We start from the raw sequence: 13,360 nt of genomic DNA, 5'->3' as shown, positions 1-13,360 counted from the left end.
CGAAAATCCTGCCCAATGTTTCAAGTCTGTGACCTATCATCAGAACTGGGTATATGTGCACCAATTGTTGAAGGTGGCAGGTTGAGAAAATAATTAACAAAGCATACAGGATCCTTGGCTTTATAAATAGAGGCACAGAGTACAAAAGCAAGGAATTTATGATGAACCTCTATGAATGACTGGTTTTGTAATGAGTTCTCTATGTTGTCTGATGCAACATAAATGAGATGCGTGGAGTCCAATTCTGCTGAAGATCTCAAACAGGTTTATTAAGAGCTAAATTATTATATACAGTACAGAGCAAACTATTCACAGAACGTTCCTATAGGTGTTACCATTGTAGAGAGGCTAAGGCTTGTAGTCACATGACTGCATCCTAATACTTAGCTCATTAGCATTTGAAGATCTTAAAGGGACATCACTCTTAAAGGCAATCATACAACATCCCCTTTCTTTCCAAAGATAAGTCTCGTATGCTAAAAGTAAAATCACATAAAATTAGAAAACAACAGAACTAGTTATATGGGATCGAGATGATAAAATTTACAAGTATAGAAGCATAAGAGTCCTTATATCGCTTTGGTGGTTTGACAACTCTCCCACATCTGGTTATGGTATAACCTCCTGGGGATGTGGATTTCACCCTTGGCTGTGTAGGGGACACCGGTGTATGGGAATCATGGGATACTTGGCGTGAAACCAAAGCTGCTCAAACTTGAGAAATGCTTGTCTGTGAGACACAGAGAATCATATGAATAATCTAATCAAGAGTAGACGAGGTCAGGGGGCAAGGGACAGGGAGTCATATGATAATATGATCAAGAAAAGATGAGACAAGGGAAGAGAGTATGATGGGAAGATGATGTAATTAAAGAAACAGCTTGTCAAGTAAACCTCCTGTGACTGTATAAATTGTCTGCTCAAACATTGTACTAGTAGAACCCCTATGATCATTCGTGAAAGTAGGACTTCTCCTTGCATGCCCGTAATAAAGATTGCTCATTTGAACAAGACGTCCGACTCTCGAGTCATTTTTAGGTACTGGGACAAGCCCTCACCCCTTACAGCTGGTTTGGGTTTGCAGGCATGTTGCCAATGTGTCGGTTGTTGTCCTGCTGTTCCGTCACACCCTTATCATCGGAGTGTCTTCTTTCAAGTCCACTGTGCACAATTGGAGCATTGCACACTTCTCTTAGTTCCTTCTCAGCACGTTGTCCTACTCTTCAGGATAAGTGATTTGACCGTGCGAACCATTCGTTTGGCAAGACCGTTAGATCTAGGGTAATGAGATGAGGACGTCACATGGTTTACGCCCCATTTGGCACAGATATCCCTGAAAGGTTTTCCCGTATACTGTGGCCCATTGTCAGAAATCATTTCTTCAGGTGCACCGAATAGACTGAATATAGCACTCAATGTGTCTGATCAGTAGCAATTTTGGACCAAAGGACTGACCAAATCTCATGAGGGTGTAGAGGTTTTTTGCATTGTTGTGGCTGGTGGCTCTGGTATGCCTCACACATCCTTCCAGTCATTTCAATGGGTTCAAATCCCACTGCTGCCACCATATAATGAGTTCTTTATGTTGTCTGATGCAACATAAATGAGATGTCTGGAGTCCAATTATGCTGAAGATCTCAGACAAGGTTATTAACAGTTAAATTATTATATGCAGTACAGATCAAACTATTTACAGAACCTTCCTCTAGGTGTTGCAGTTGCAGAGTGACTAAGGCTTATAGTCACATGACTTCATCCTGGTGCTTAGCTCATTAGCATACTAAGATCTTAAAGAGACATCACTCTTAAAGGCAATCATACAAGTTTAGTCACAACTGGAATATTTTGCTTTTGACACATTTAAGGTGATTGGCAAAAGAACCGAAGGTGACATGGGAAAATTAAAGCAAAATACTGCATATGCTGGAAATTAAATAAAAACAGAAAAAGGTGGAAATACTCAGCAGATCACCTGTGGAGAGAAAAACAGGTAACATTTCAAGTCTATGACCTTTCATCAGAACTGGGAAAAGTTAGAAATGTAATAGATTTTGAGCAAGTGAAAGGGGGGAGGATGGGGTGAAGAACAAAAGGGAAGGACTTTTATAGGGTGGAGGGCAGGAGAGATTAAATGACATGGTACAAGGCCAAAGGAAGTGGTAATGAGACAAATAAAGAAACATAAGGAGAAACGTTTTTAGGCAGTGTGGTTAGGATCTGGAATGTACTACTGGAGAGTGTGGTGGAGGGATATTCAAAGGAGGCTTTCACAAGTGAATTAGCTAAGTACGCGATGGGGAAAAAACTGCAGGGCGATGGGGAAAGGCTGAGAGAGTAAAGCAAAATCACTTTGGTTAAAGCAAAATATTGCGGATGCTGGAAATCTGAAATAAAAACAAAGTGCTGTTTCTATTTAAGGTCACTTCACTTTGGGTTGCGCTTAAGCTTTGCCCCGTCACTTTCACTCTGGGCAGCGGGGCTCTTTGCCCCGCTAGCCTCACTCTGGGCACCGCGGCCCTTTGCCCCGCTAGCCTCACTCTGGGCACCGGGGCCCCCTTTGCCCCGCTAGCCTCACTCTGGGCAGCGCAGCCCTTTGCCCCGCTAGCCTCACTCTGGACAGCGCTGCCCTTTGCCCCACTAGCCTCACTCTGGTGCCGGTATTGCTCGGTAACAGTAATGGACGCTATGGAGTGAGGCATTGGAGGTGTATGAAGGAGAAATCGTCTGGTGCCGCCAGCCGCACCGATATATCTGATATGAAAGCGGCTCTTTAAGTTCTTCTCAGGGGTGTTAGTGATGGCGGGACTCATCAAGAAGCAGATTCTGAAGCACTTGTCCAGGTGAGCGGCGCGGTTTGTGTGGGAGTTAAATGCCGATAGCTTTGACCGGGAGGATGTCACCGGGCCTGGATCAGTCGCTGGGGGAGTAACTGTGGGCTGCCCTCTCTCCCCCTGCCTTGGAGCTCTCACCAGGCCTCCCCAGACGATGCCCGGGTACTTGTAGTTTTATAAAAGCAAAATACTGCAGATGCTGGAAATTTGAAATTCAAACAAAAAATGCTGGAAATATCCAAAGGTGACAGAGCTGAAACGTTAACTCTGCTTCTCTCTCCACAGTTGCTGCCAGACCTGCTGAGTATTTCCAGGCTTTTCTGTTTTTATTACTTGTAGTTTTATTTGGCGGCGGTTTCCTTTGTGCATTGAAGGAACTACAAGCCCGCACTCATCAGACATTAACACTGATTCATCTACAAAGGCTTCTAGTGAATGGATATTGTCTGTGGCTCGGACTCGGCAGAAAAGGGGAACATAAAACATGTTTAAATGAGAAATACAGCGGGAGATGAGCCAAGTTATATTTAAGTCAGAGCAAAGAGGAAAATTGAACGCGTTTCTTCGGATTCTCTTTAAATGATAACCGAGAGCGAAATGGGAGTAGGGAAAACTTTTCCCTCTAACCCACCCAAATCGGTGCAGGGATTTTTAGTTGGTAATAGAGATTTCTAGCAGTTTGGTGATTTGAGTATTGCGGGTTGAATTGATGAGTTCGTGGTCCAAATAACAAGTGTTTTGGGCTGCACCCGTGACACGTCGAGACGGGGTGGAGACTGTCCGCTTGGTTCAGATTTTCCAGCTCGGGATGTACTCCGTGTGCCAGTGGAAAAAAAAGAGACGGGCTTTGTCATTGTGCACAGTATCCATATAAGTTAAGACAGTTAGATAAATAATCTCAAACTGATATTTGGCATCGGGCGTAAAAATTGATGCTTTCAGTTGAGTTCTGTATTGAAATGAATTGGGACAAAAGTATTGAAAGGCTGATCTTTTGGACTGATCACCCAGGTGGTGCAGGGAAACGCATACTTGTAGGTGGTTCTGATTTGAAACTGGATTGTCATATTTTGCATATATAACTGTCGTCAGTTTGTACTATTGCAGTGCAAATGATGTCACAGATCTGGTTAGGGTTGTTCCCTTACAAAAACATATTTAATTTGTAAATATTTCCACTCGCTGCCATGGCGTTTGACGTCATGTTTGCTTTTTTAAAAATACTGGTCGGAAATGTAAACCAGAAATCCAGCATTTAATGCCACGTTGTTATGTGATACAGTTAAGAGTATTGTGGGTGAAATAAATTCAGGATGTGTGCCCTCCTTTCTTATTAATGTGCTATAAATGCTGTGACTTGGGCTGCATTTGAAAAACTGAAATTGTTACTGGGCACTCCTTTCTCCCAACCCACCATGTGGGACAAAATGTCTCATGCGTTCAAAGTTCATAGCAGTTTCATCACTTGCATTAAAAGTTACAAAGCAGTCATTCTGATTAAAAATTGGAATAGACACTTGTACAATGATAGAGATTAAATAGTAAAGAGTAAAAGCTATGGGCCCGAACAACATTCTGACTAAATAAATCTGGGATAAAAAGCTGACATCGGTCATGGTGACTGTGTAACTACTGGATTGTCATAAAAATCCATCTGATTCACTAATGTCCTTTACCCGGTGCCATATACGTGACTCCCATCCACACCAATGTGGTTGATTCTTAACTGTCCTCTGAAATGGCCTAGCAAGCCACTCAGTTGTTCCAAACTAAGGCGAAGTATCATCACTGTGGGACTACCTTCACCGCGTGGACGACAGCGGTTCAAGACGTTGGCTGAGCACCACCTTCTGAAGGGCAAACAGGGATAGGCAATAAATACTTGGCTGCCAGCGACACCCCCCCACCATCCCAAGAATGAAAATAAAACTAGCTGTGCCTCTAGCCAAGCTCCATTCCAGTACAGCTACAACACTGGCATCTATCTGACAAAGTGGAAGTTTGCCCAGGTATGTGCTGTTGACCAAAAGCAGGAAAAATCAAATCTGGCCGATTACCACTCCATCATCATTAAAGTAGTGGAAGATGTCTTTGACAGTTCTATCAAGCACCACTTACTTACCAATAACCTGCTTACCAATGCTCAGTTAGGCTTCTGCCATGATCACTTGGCTCTAGACCTCAAACCAGCCTTAGTCCAAATGTGGGCAAAAAAGCTGAATTGGTGAGGTGAGTAATTGCATTTGACTTGGTGTGGTACCAAGAGGCTTTGTGAAGCTGGAAGCTGTGGGGATTGGGGGGAAAAACTGTCCACTGGTTGGAGTCATGCCAAGCACAAAAGAAAATGGGTTCCTGGAGGCCAGTCATCTCAGCCCCAGGACATCGCTGCAGGAGTTCCTTAGGGCAGCGTCCTAACCATCTTCAGCTGCTTCAATGACCACTTGTCTCATAAGGTGAGAAGTGGAAATGTTCACTGATTGCTGTGTTCAGTTCCATTCACCATTTCTCAGATAATAAAGCAGTCCATGTCTACATGCACCAAAATCTCGACACTAGGCTTGGGTATTAAGTGGCAAATAACATTCGTGCCAGACAATGATCATCTCCAACTAGAGAGATTGTAACCACCTCTCTTGGCATTCAGTGGCATTACTGTCATTGAATTCTCTGCTATCAACATCCTGAGGGTCACCATTTTCCAGAAATTTAACTGGATCAGCCACATAAATACTGTGAAGACCAGAACAGATCAGAGGCTGAGTATTCTGTGGGTGAGTGACTCAGCATCTGACTCCGCTAAGTCTTTCCAACACCTACAAGTCAGAAGTGTGATGTAATACTGTCCACTTGTCTGTATAAGTGCAGCTCCAACAACACTCTAAGTTCGAGACCATCTAGGGAAAAGAAGCTTGCTTGATCGGCACACCATTCATTGCCTTAAATATTCTCGCCACTAAAGGCGCAACGTGGCTTCAGTGTGTACGATTTGCAAAATGCATTGAAGCAACTTGCCAAGGCACCTTATTTATTTATTTAGAGATACAGCACTGAAACAGGCCCTTCGGCCCACCGAGTCTGTGCCGACCATCACCCACCCATTTATACTAATCCTACACTAATCCCATATTCCTGTCACATCCCCACCTGTCCCTATATTCTCCTACCACCTACCTATACTAGGGGCAATTTTTTTATAATGGCCAATTTACCTATCAACCTGCAAGTCTTTTGGTGGTGGGAGGAAACTGGAGTACCCGGCGAAAACCCACGCAGACACACGGAGAACTTGCAAACTCCACACAGGCAGTACCCAGAATTGAACCCGGGTCGCTGGAGCTGTGAGGCTGCGGTGCTAACCACTGCGCCACTGTGCCATCCCAAACTCATGACCCCATCTACATCGAAGAACAAGGGAAACAAATGGATGGGCACACCACCACCTGTGAGTTTCCCTCCCAACCGCTCACTGGGGTTAAAAACCTGGACCTCCCTTCCTAATGACATTCGGCATACCTACACCATATGGACTGCAGCAGTTCAAGAAGATAGCTCACCACCACCTTCTCGAGTGTAATTAGGAAAGGGTAATGAATTCTGGTCTTGCCAGCGATGCTCCTATCTTGTGAGTGAAGGAAAAAATAAATTTAAAATATCTGCACTGGTTACAAAATATTCCACAGATTTCAATTACCTTGTGAACTGCAAACATATTAGGTTTAATTACTATCTTCAAGTTTTTAAATCACTATTCTGTATTGTGTACATCTTAGCCCTGTCTTTCTGGCATTTTCAATGAGGCTATGGACCAGGTGCTAGATTGGGTGGCTAGTTTTTTCGGCTGGCACGGACATGATGGGCTGAATGGCCTCCTACTGGGCCGGAATTTTTCTATGGTATAAGTGGATTTGAGCTGGCCCACAACAGAAGCTTGCCTGCATTGGGAGCTCAATAGGCAGATGATATTTGAAATTGCATGATGAAAGTCTTTCCCCTTAATTTGAATAGGCTGCTGCCACAAGAGAAAGTTGCCCAAATAACTTGGCTTGTAGCAAGCACACTTGGCAGGGTGGCACCTAACCATTAAAGGTGAAGTTATGGTGGGGCAGAAAAGCAACCAATATAATGGCACAGTGGAGTCATGTGGACAAAATTGCTTCTGTTGGTGCTCAACAGTTGGAGATTATGTCACAGACGTTGCACCAGTGGAAGGTGGTGCTATTTGGGGCAGTAAACCACCCTGCAGTAAAAGTACAGGTGCAAGCTGCATGGAGGGAGATCATGGAGGGAAATCACCAACTGAGGCAGTGCAGTTATTTGGATACCTTGTGCCTGGCTGCAAATGAGCTGGTATCAGGTGAAAGTTGAAGGAGATGTTCTCATGTTTGTTTACATTCTTTTGTGGGCCCGCCCAAGCATGACAAGTCTAAATTGGGATCTCATGCTCTTTGGGATATGTAATTTAAGGCTTTGTACACACCTGTTCCTTATGCCAAAGTCGAATGGCAAAGTTTTCTTGCTGGAAAAGATGGTGTCCAGGGAATGACAAGCCTGTATTTATCCTTCTAGTTTGAGGTACTCCTGCTGTTATAGAATTTCTTGGTGAAGCTAAGAGCAGAGTTTACCCCTGGTCTCGTTCAAGCCACCCCTCTTCCATCCTCCCCCCACATGCAATTTGTTCTCCTTCCAAAAATGTGGGCACTAAGAACTCTACATAATAAGTCTGCGTCCTTAACAATGACCTTTGCACATTAGGATTTTCTGTGGTCAGATATTCAATGAACACTAATTTGCTGCAAGTCCTTTTGCATTCATGTGCAGGCTATGGGATTGAAATGATGAGTCTTAATGCACATATGAGTGCCACCTACCATACCTTAACTTCAAAGGAGCCCTGTCATCTGACAAAAGCTGTGTTCCCTACCTAGTTAATATTTCCTTGCATTTGTTACTTTTGATATATGTGAGCACTGCAAGCTGCATGATGTGGAAGATTTCCCCTCTGGCTTGGAAAGAACCAATACTGTAAATCTTCGTGCTCCACTTAGTTCCTTGGGATGTGCTATTCCTGTTCCAGATGTTACCTGTAGGCCACCGTGCAGCAGATGGTAGAACTCTGACAACCTATAGCATGAAGAAGACAGGTCTCCTCAGACACGTCCAGGCACATATCACAGGAGGCCATCACTGCTTCACAAGAGAGTGGTAGCACTCTTGCCTTGGAGTCAAAAAGTCTTTGGTTCAAGCCCTATTTAGGGCCTGAGCACATAAACTAGGTTGGCTATTTAGTGCAATACGGAAGGAATGCTGTATTGTTAGAGATGCTGTCTTTCAGACGAAACGTTAACGGAGGCCCTGTCTACTTTTCAGGTGGGCACAGAAGATCCCCCACAACATTACTTGAAAAAGGGCAAGGAAATTTTCCTGCTGGTTTGGGCAATATTTAGCTGTCATCTTGTCATTTACCTTATTGCCATTTTTGCTGTGTGCAAACTTCAAACACTTCAAAATTAATTCATTGGTTGTGAATCATTTTGGGACATCTTGGAGGCACAAAAAGGTGCTAAATAAATGCAAGTTAATTGTTTAAATGTGAAAGGCTCTGTAAAAGTGAGTCCCCAGACTGTGTTGGGTATGGACAGAAGACATCCGGCTTCAGTGCACCTGCATTTGTTGGCCCCTCATGAACTGCTCTTCCTCATCAAAACAATGCAACGTGATTGGAACTCACATAGGAATACCCACCCTCATCATCTTGCATGGTGTGATCTAACTGCCAGCAACAATTGAGAATAATGAAGGATAGTACAATCAGTGGAAGAAAAACATAAAATGCTGTAATGGTATACTACTTGAGTAAATCAGCTGATGCATGGAGAAAAATTAGTAAATGTAACTTAGTACCTCCAAGAAAACTGATTACCTGTTAAGTGGTCCACCTCAGCAGACTAATTCCCACACTATTTCATAGAGGTGAACTGCATGTTTTGGTGGAGTCAATACCAAGATCTGAGATCTGGAGTAAGACCTGATTTGCATAATTATGCTATTAAAATGAGGTTTGTGTGATCTTGTAGTGAGGCTTGATTTTATCCCTGACATATCTTATGCCTAATTTTATGACCTGTGTGGGCACAGTTCGAGGCTCCACCAACAGCCTGGAGCTTCACAAAATTGACTCCCTTTTTATACTTGTCTCCACAACATTCTTTGTTCTTATGTGATGATCACACAATTATGGTTGTGATGTGATTACTCCAGGTCTATTAGCAATAATCTGAAAAGCCCTGGGAAATGGCAATGTTTATTGTACTGAATGAAAAATAATTGATGAGTCATTAGACGAACTAATAATAGGGTCTGCATACACCAAATCAATTATTGCTTTGGCTATCCATTAGTCGTTACATGGAATACATGGTTTCCTTCTTGAGAGGCTGTATTAGTGTCATGTGAGAGTGAACTTTTTCCACTAGGGTACCTGAACAGCCACCAAAACTATCTTGACTGTGAAATTTCTTGACAATTTTTGTCAGATTCTTCAAGAAATTCCAGCCACAATGAATAGAGTTGCTCGACCATTGGAATTGAATTACTATCCACAAATAAATAATTACATGGCAGTGAGATGACTTAAATTTCCCCAAAGATAACTGGATTCACTTTCATGATCCTGCTGTTATACCAGAAGTCGCATTGGTTATTTTGTGCTTTATCTTTTTGTTGCTGGCAATTTTTTACTGGTGAGTGTTCCACTTGGAAAAGCCATTCCTCATAAATGAAAAAAAAAGTCTCATTATTTAAATGACTTTGCTAGATCTGATTATCACTGACTGCTTGATGACAAACTGCAAGGCTTCATTTCAAGTTGGAGATGGGCATTTTGCACCATATGCATTTATTTTGAATATTTCTGACCCAGCATATGGTAATTTTGTTTTTCACATCTGATAGCCAAGATAGCTGCTTTTTTGAGGGTCTGGAAGTGGCCCATGTTTGCTTGTGATATGTTGAAACCGATACAGTAGTTAGTGCATTTTAAATTGTTGAATCTTTCCTTTGATATCTCCTTTTGAGCTGAGAATTTTGATTAAACCAATTGCACAGTATTATCTTGTTCTTGGAATACTACAGAATCAATTGCATAACGTAGCTGAAAAGCCAGAGCAGTTCTTGAGCTCTGCTGTGTTGTCAGGGGTGCCATGTTTCAGATGAGATGCTAAACTGGGGCCTTATTTCCCTATGCAAGTGAATGTAAAAGATCCTGTGGTTTTATTTGATGAGTCGTATAATATTCTCTGTGTGCTCTGGCCAACCTTGCTCCCTTGACCGAAACCACCCGAAGCAGATTATCTGGCCATTCATTCATTTGCTGTTTGTGGGACATTGTCGTGTGTAAATTGGCTGCTGTGTTTGCCTATGAAATGAACAGTGAATCAGTTCAACAATTATCCATTGGCTGTAAAAAGCTTTGGGTTATTTTGAGGACACAAGAAGGCCCTATTTAAATAGAATTGTTTTTCTTTCTTGGGTGGAGGTGACTTTGTGCAAAACCATGCTTTGGTTTTATCATGTGAACCAAGCAATTTACTTGTTATGCAGAAAAGAAATAGTTTTCGTTCCTGGTTGCATATCTGTTTCAGTCAAATGCAGATTTCCATTTGTCAAATGAGTTTCTGTTAACATAAGCTATCTCTGTAACCAAATAATGATTTTAATAAGCTAAAAGAGTATCACAGAAATGGCTTTCCATCCTTCACTCGATTCTAATCTTATTTCTATTTACCTATTGTGTTAATTTGAATCTTCAGTCTGGTTGGTGCTTGAGCAGTGTGATAACTTTAATATTTAATAAAACTATTCATTAAATGATTGTTACAAAACTTTTAAAAAACAGGGTATTTTATAGATATGCCTTTATGTTACTGTCTAAACTGCTGTGAAGACACCCTAATAGAATCAAGGTTATTCTATTGGGAAAATAAGGGCTATGAATCTTTTTTTTCAGATATGATATGGTGAAAGATTGTCAATTACTCGATAACATGATCGGCCAGATAAATACGACAAATAAAAGGACTTTAGTTCCTATTCTTAACTCTGAACTTTAGTTTGCACTGCATGGTCTGATGGGGAAGCCATTAGATGCAATAAGGAGTTTTATTTCATTTGGTGTTATAGTTGATCCTTAATGTAATGAGTGTGGCAGTGACCTGATATCCACCTGGCACTTTGAACAATATAGTTCTCAGGCATGTGTCAGTGCTTCTGCAAGCCTAAACCGGCTTCTTTGTTTCAAAAGTGTTGTGTTACTGGTGGTAGAGTTTGTATTGAAAGTTAATTGCAACTGACTTTATTTTTGAAATAGGAAGCAGAGAGAAGAGATTTCAAATAAGAGATCACCCAAAACTAGGTGAGCTAGAAACTGAATGGAAGGCAGCATGATGGTGCAATATACTAGTGCAGTTTGCAATAAATATACTGAGAGAACTTGGTTCAGACTCTAGCCTTGGTGATAGTTCCCTAGTTCAGTTTTCAGGCACTCTAGTAAAATTTACGCAAAGTGCTTAGTTAACTTGGGGTGTTGGGGTTAGAGGAAAAGGAAGATGTTTTGTTTTAATATTTGGGCTGGGAGAAGGCATTAAGAACATGGAGATGTCTTTTGTTGTCTTCATGTCTGAGAAAGGAAAAATGGGGGGGAATCAGGGATGGTCAAGAGAAGAGAGAGAATATGGAACAGAAGGGAAGAAGAACCAAAACAAACCACAATTGAATAACTTTGAAAGACCATAAGGTGCTAGTTGAAGCAGTACATTACAATATTATTTTGCCTTTTGACAAAGTAGCTGGGAGAAATTATTTGTACCTTTCTTTGAAATATCTTGGCAATGTGGGAGAACTGCAGGAAATGTAAATCAGAGTATAAAATCAAAAGAGAAAATGCTGGGAACACTCAAAGATAGAGTTAACATTTCATCTCAATAACATTTTGAATGAACTGTGAGGTGTTACAACAGCTTATAAGAAGGAATGAACACCAGGAGCAAAGAATGGTTGATGGAGGCCATTACCTTGTCTTTAGCGTTCTGATGATTTAAAGTTCTGATGACAGGTCATGGATCTGATAGGTTAACTCTGTTTCTCTTGCCACAGATACTGCCAGATCTGCTGGGGATTTCCAGCACTTTGTGTTTTTATTTCAGATTTCCAGCAACTGCGTTATTTTGCTTTTATTTTATCTTGTCCTTAGAAACTGGTTGTGGATAGAAAATACAAGGGGAGTTTTATTCTGTTGCCAGATACTCAGTGTGCTAAGTGCAGTTTGATAATGAGACACAAACATTCTTTCTTTCTCTTTTTCCCTTCATCTCCCAAATGAAGTTCAAGTTAAGAACCATAAAGAACTAATAAACCCAATCAGTTATCCTTATGCTGACATTTTAATTCATGTGTGGCAATTAAGCTAACCAGTACATGATTCTGGTGGGTAGGGGCAGTCCAGTACTTAATTTCACATAGAAATTTGGAGTGGGCAATTCTACAGCTGATGGTTTATTTGGGTTTGGAACATGTAGAAAATAGTTGGGGCTGATTGAGTTGCCGCCATGGCTTTTGTGCTTTTATAAAGCAGGAGTTCTCAAACTTTGTACAAATTCACCGTGCCCCACTCCCTCAACCTAGTTGTTGCTCAGTTCTTGTTAGAATAGAGAAGATTATGAGGTGATTTGAATCAAGCTTTTAAAATTAAGGGATGGAACAGAGTAGATTGAAACACCACTGCTAATGATTAAGGGGTTTAGAATGAGGTGACATAGATATAAGGTTAAATGTAAGCGATATAGGACAGAGAGCAGAAGAAACCTTTTGAAACAGGGTTATTAGGCTGTGGAATGCACTACCTGAGTTGGTGACAGAAGCAGAGACCATGTCAATATTGAAGATTGGGCTAAGTGGTTGAAGGAAAAGGGAATTGTGGAAACCAGGTGAACACATGGAATGAGGACTGCTGCTCATGTGGAGCTTAATATTAACCTGGACTGCTTAGTTTAGTTTAGTTTAGAGATACAGCACTGAAACAGGCCCTTCGGCCCACCGAGTCTGTGCCGACCATCAACCACCCATTTATACTAAGCCTACACTAAGCCCATATTCCTACCACATCCCCACCTGTCCCTATATTTCCCTACCACCTACCTATACTAGTGGCAATTTATAATGGCCAATTTACCTGCCAACCTGCACGTCTTTGGCATGTGGGAGGAAACCAGAGCACCCGGAGAAAACCCACGCAGACACAGGGAGAACTTGCAAACTCCACACAGGCAGTACCCAGATTTGAACCCGGGTCGCTTGAGCTGTGAGGCTGCAGTGCTAACCACTGCGCCACTGTGCCGCCCAGCTTGGGCGAAACGGCCCATTATATCTGTGTTGTAATTTCGATGTTGTTCCATGTAACAAAGCAAAAGAAGGAAATACTGCATTTTCCAAGCACAGCATGGTTTGTAATAATTCATAGACATAATAATGCAGAG

At 41.9% G+C, this 13,360-nt stretch overlaps 1 protein-coding gene across 3 annotated transcripts in view; it reads left to right on the top strand.

Moving 5' to 3' along the window:
- The first annotated feature begins 2,660 nt into the window (after window positions 1–2,660).
- bltp3b (bridge-like lipid transfer protein family member 3B) overlaps window positions 2,661–13,360 on the top strand; it is a 142,801-nt gene continuing 132,101 nt past the window's right edge. For all 3 annotated transcript variants that reach the window (XM_068059075.1, XM_068059076.1, XM_068059077.1), the window contains exon 1: window positions 2,661–2,840. In XM_068059075.1, coding sequence (XP_067915176.1) covers window positions 2,797–2,840 — 44 coding nt within the window. In that variant the 5' untranslated portion in view covers window positions 2,661–2,796. The remainder of the gene's footprint in view (window positions 2,841–13,360) is intronic.

Source organism: Heterodontus francisci, chromosome 27, assembly GCF_036365525.1.
Source record: "Heterodontus francisci isolate sHetFra1 chromosome 27, sHetFra1.hap1, whole genome shotgun sequence".
Taxonomy (NCBI): Eukaryota; Metazoa; Chordata; class Chondrichthyes; order Heterodontiformes; family Heterodontidae; genus Heterodontus; species Heterodontus francisci.
The sequence above is the reverse complement of the archived record's forward strand: the minus strand, read 5'-3'. Positions and strand labels throughout refer to the sequence as shown.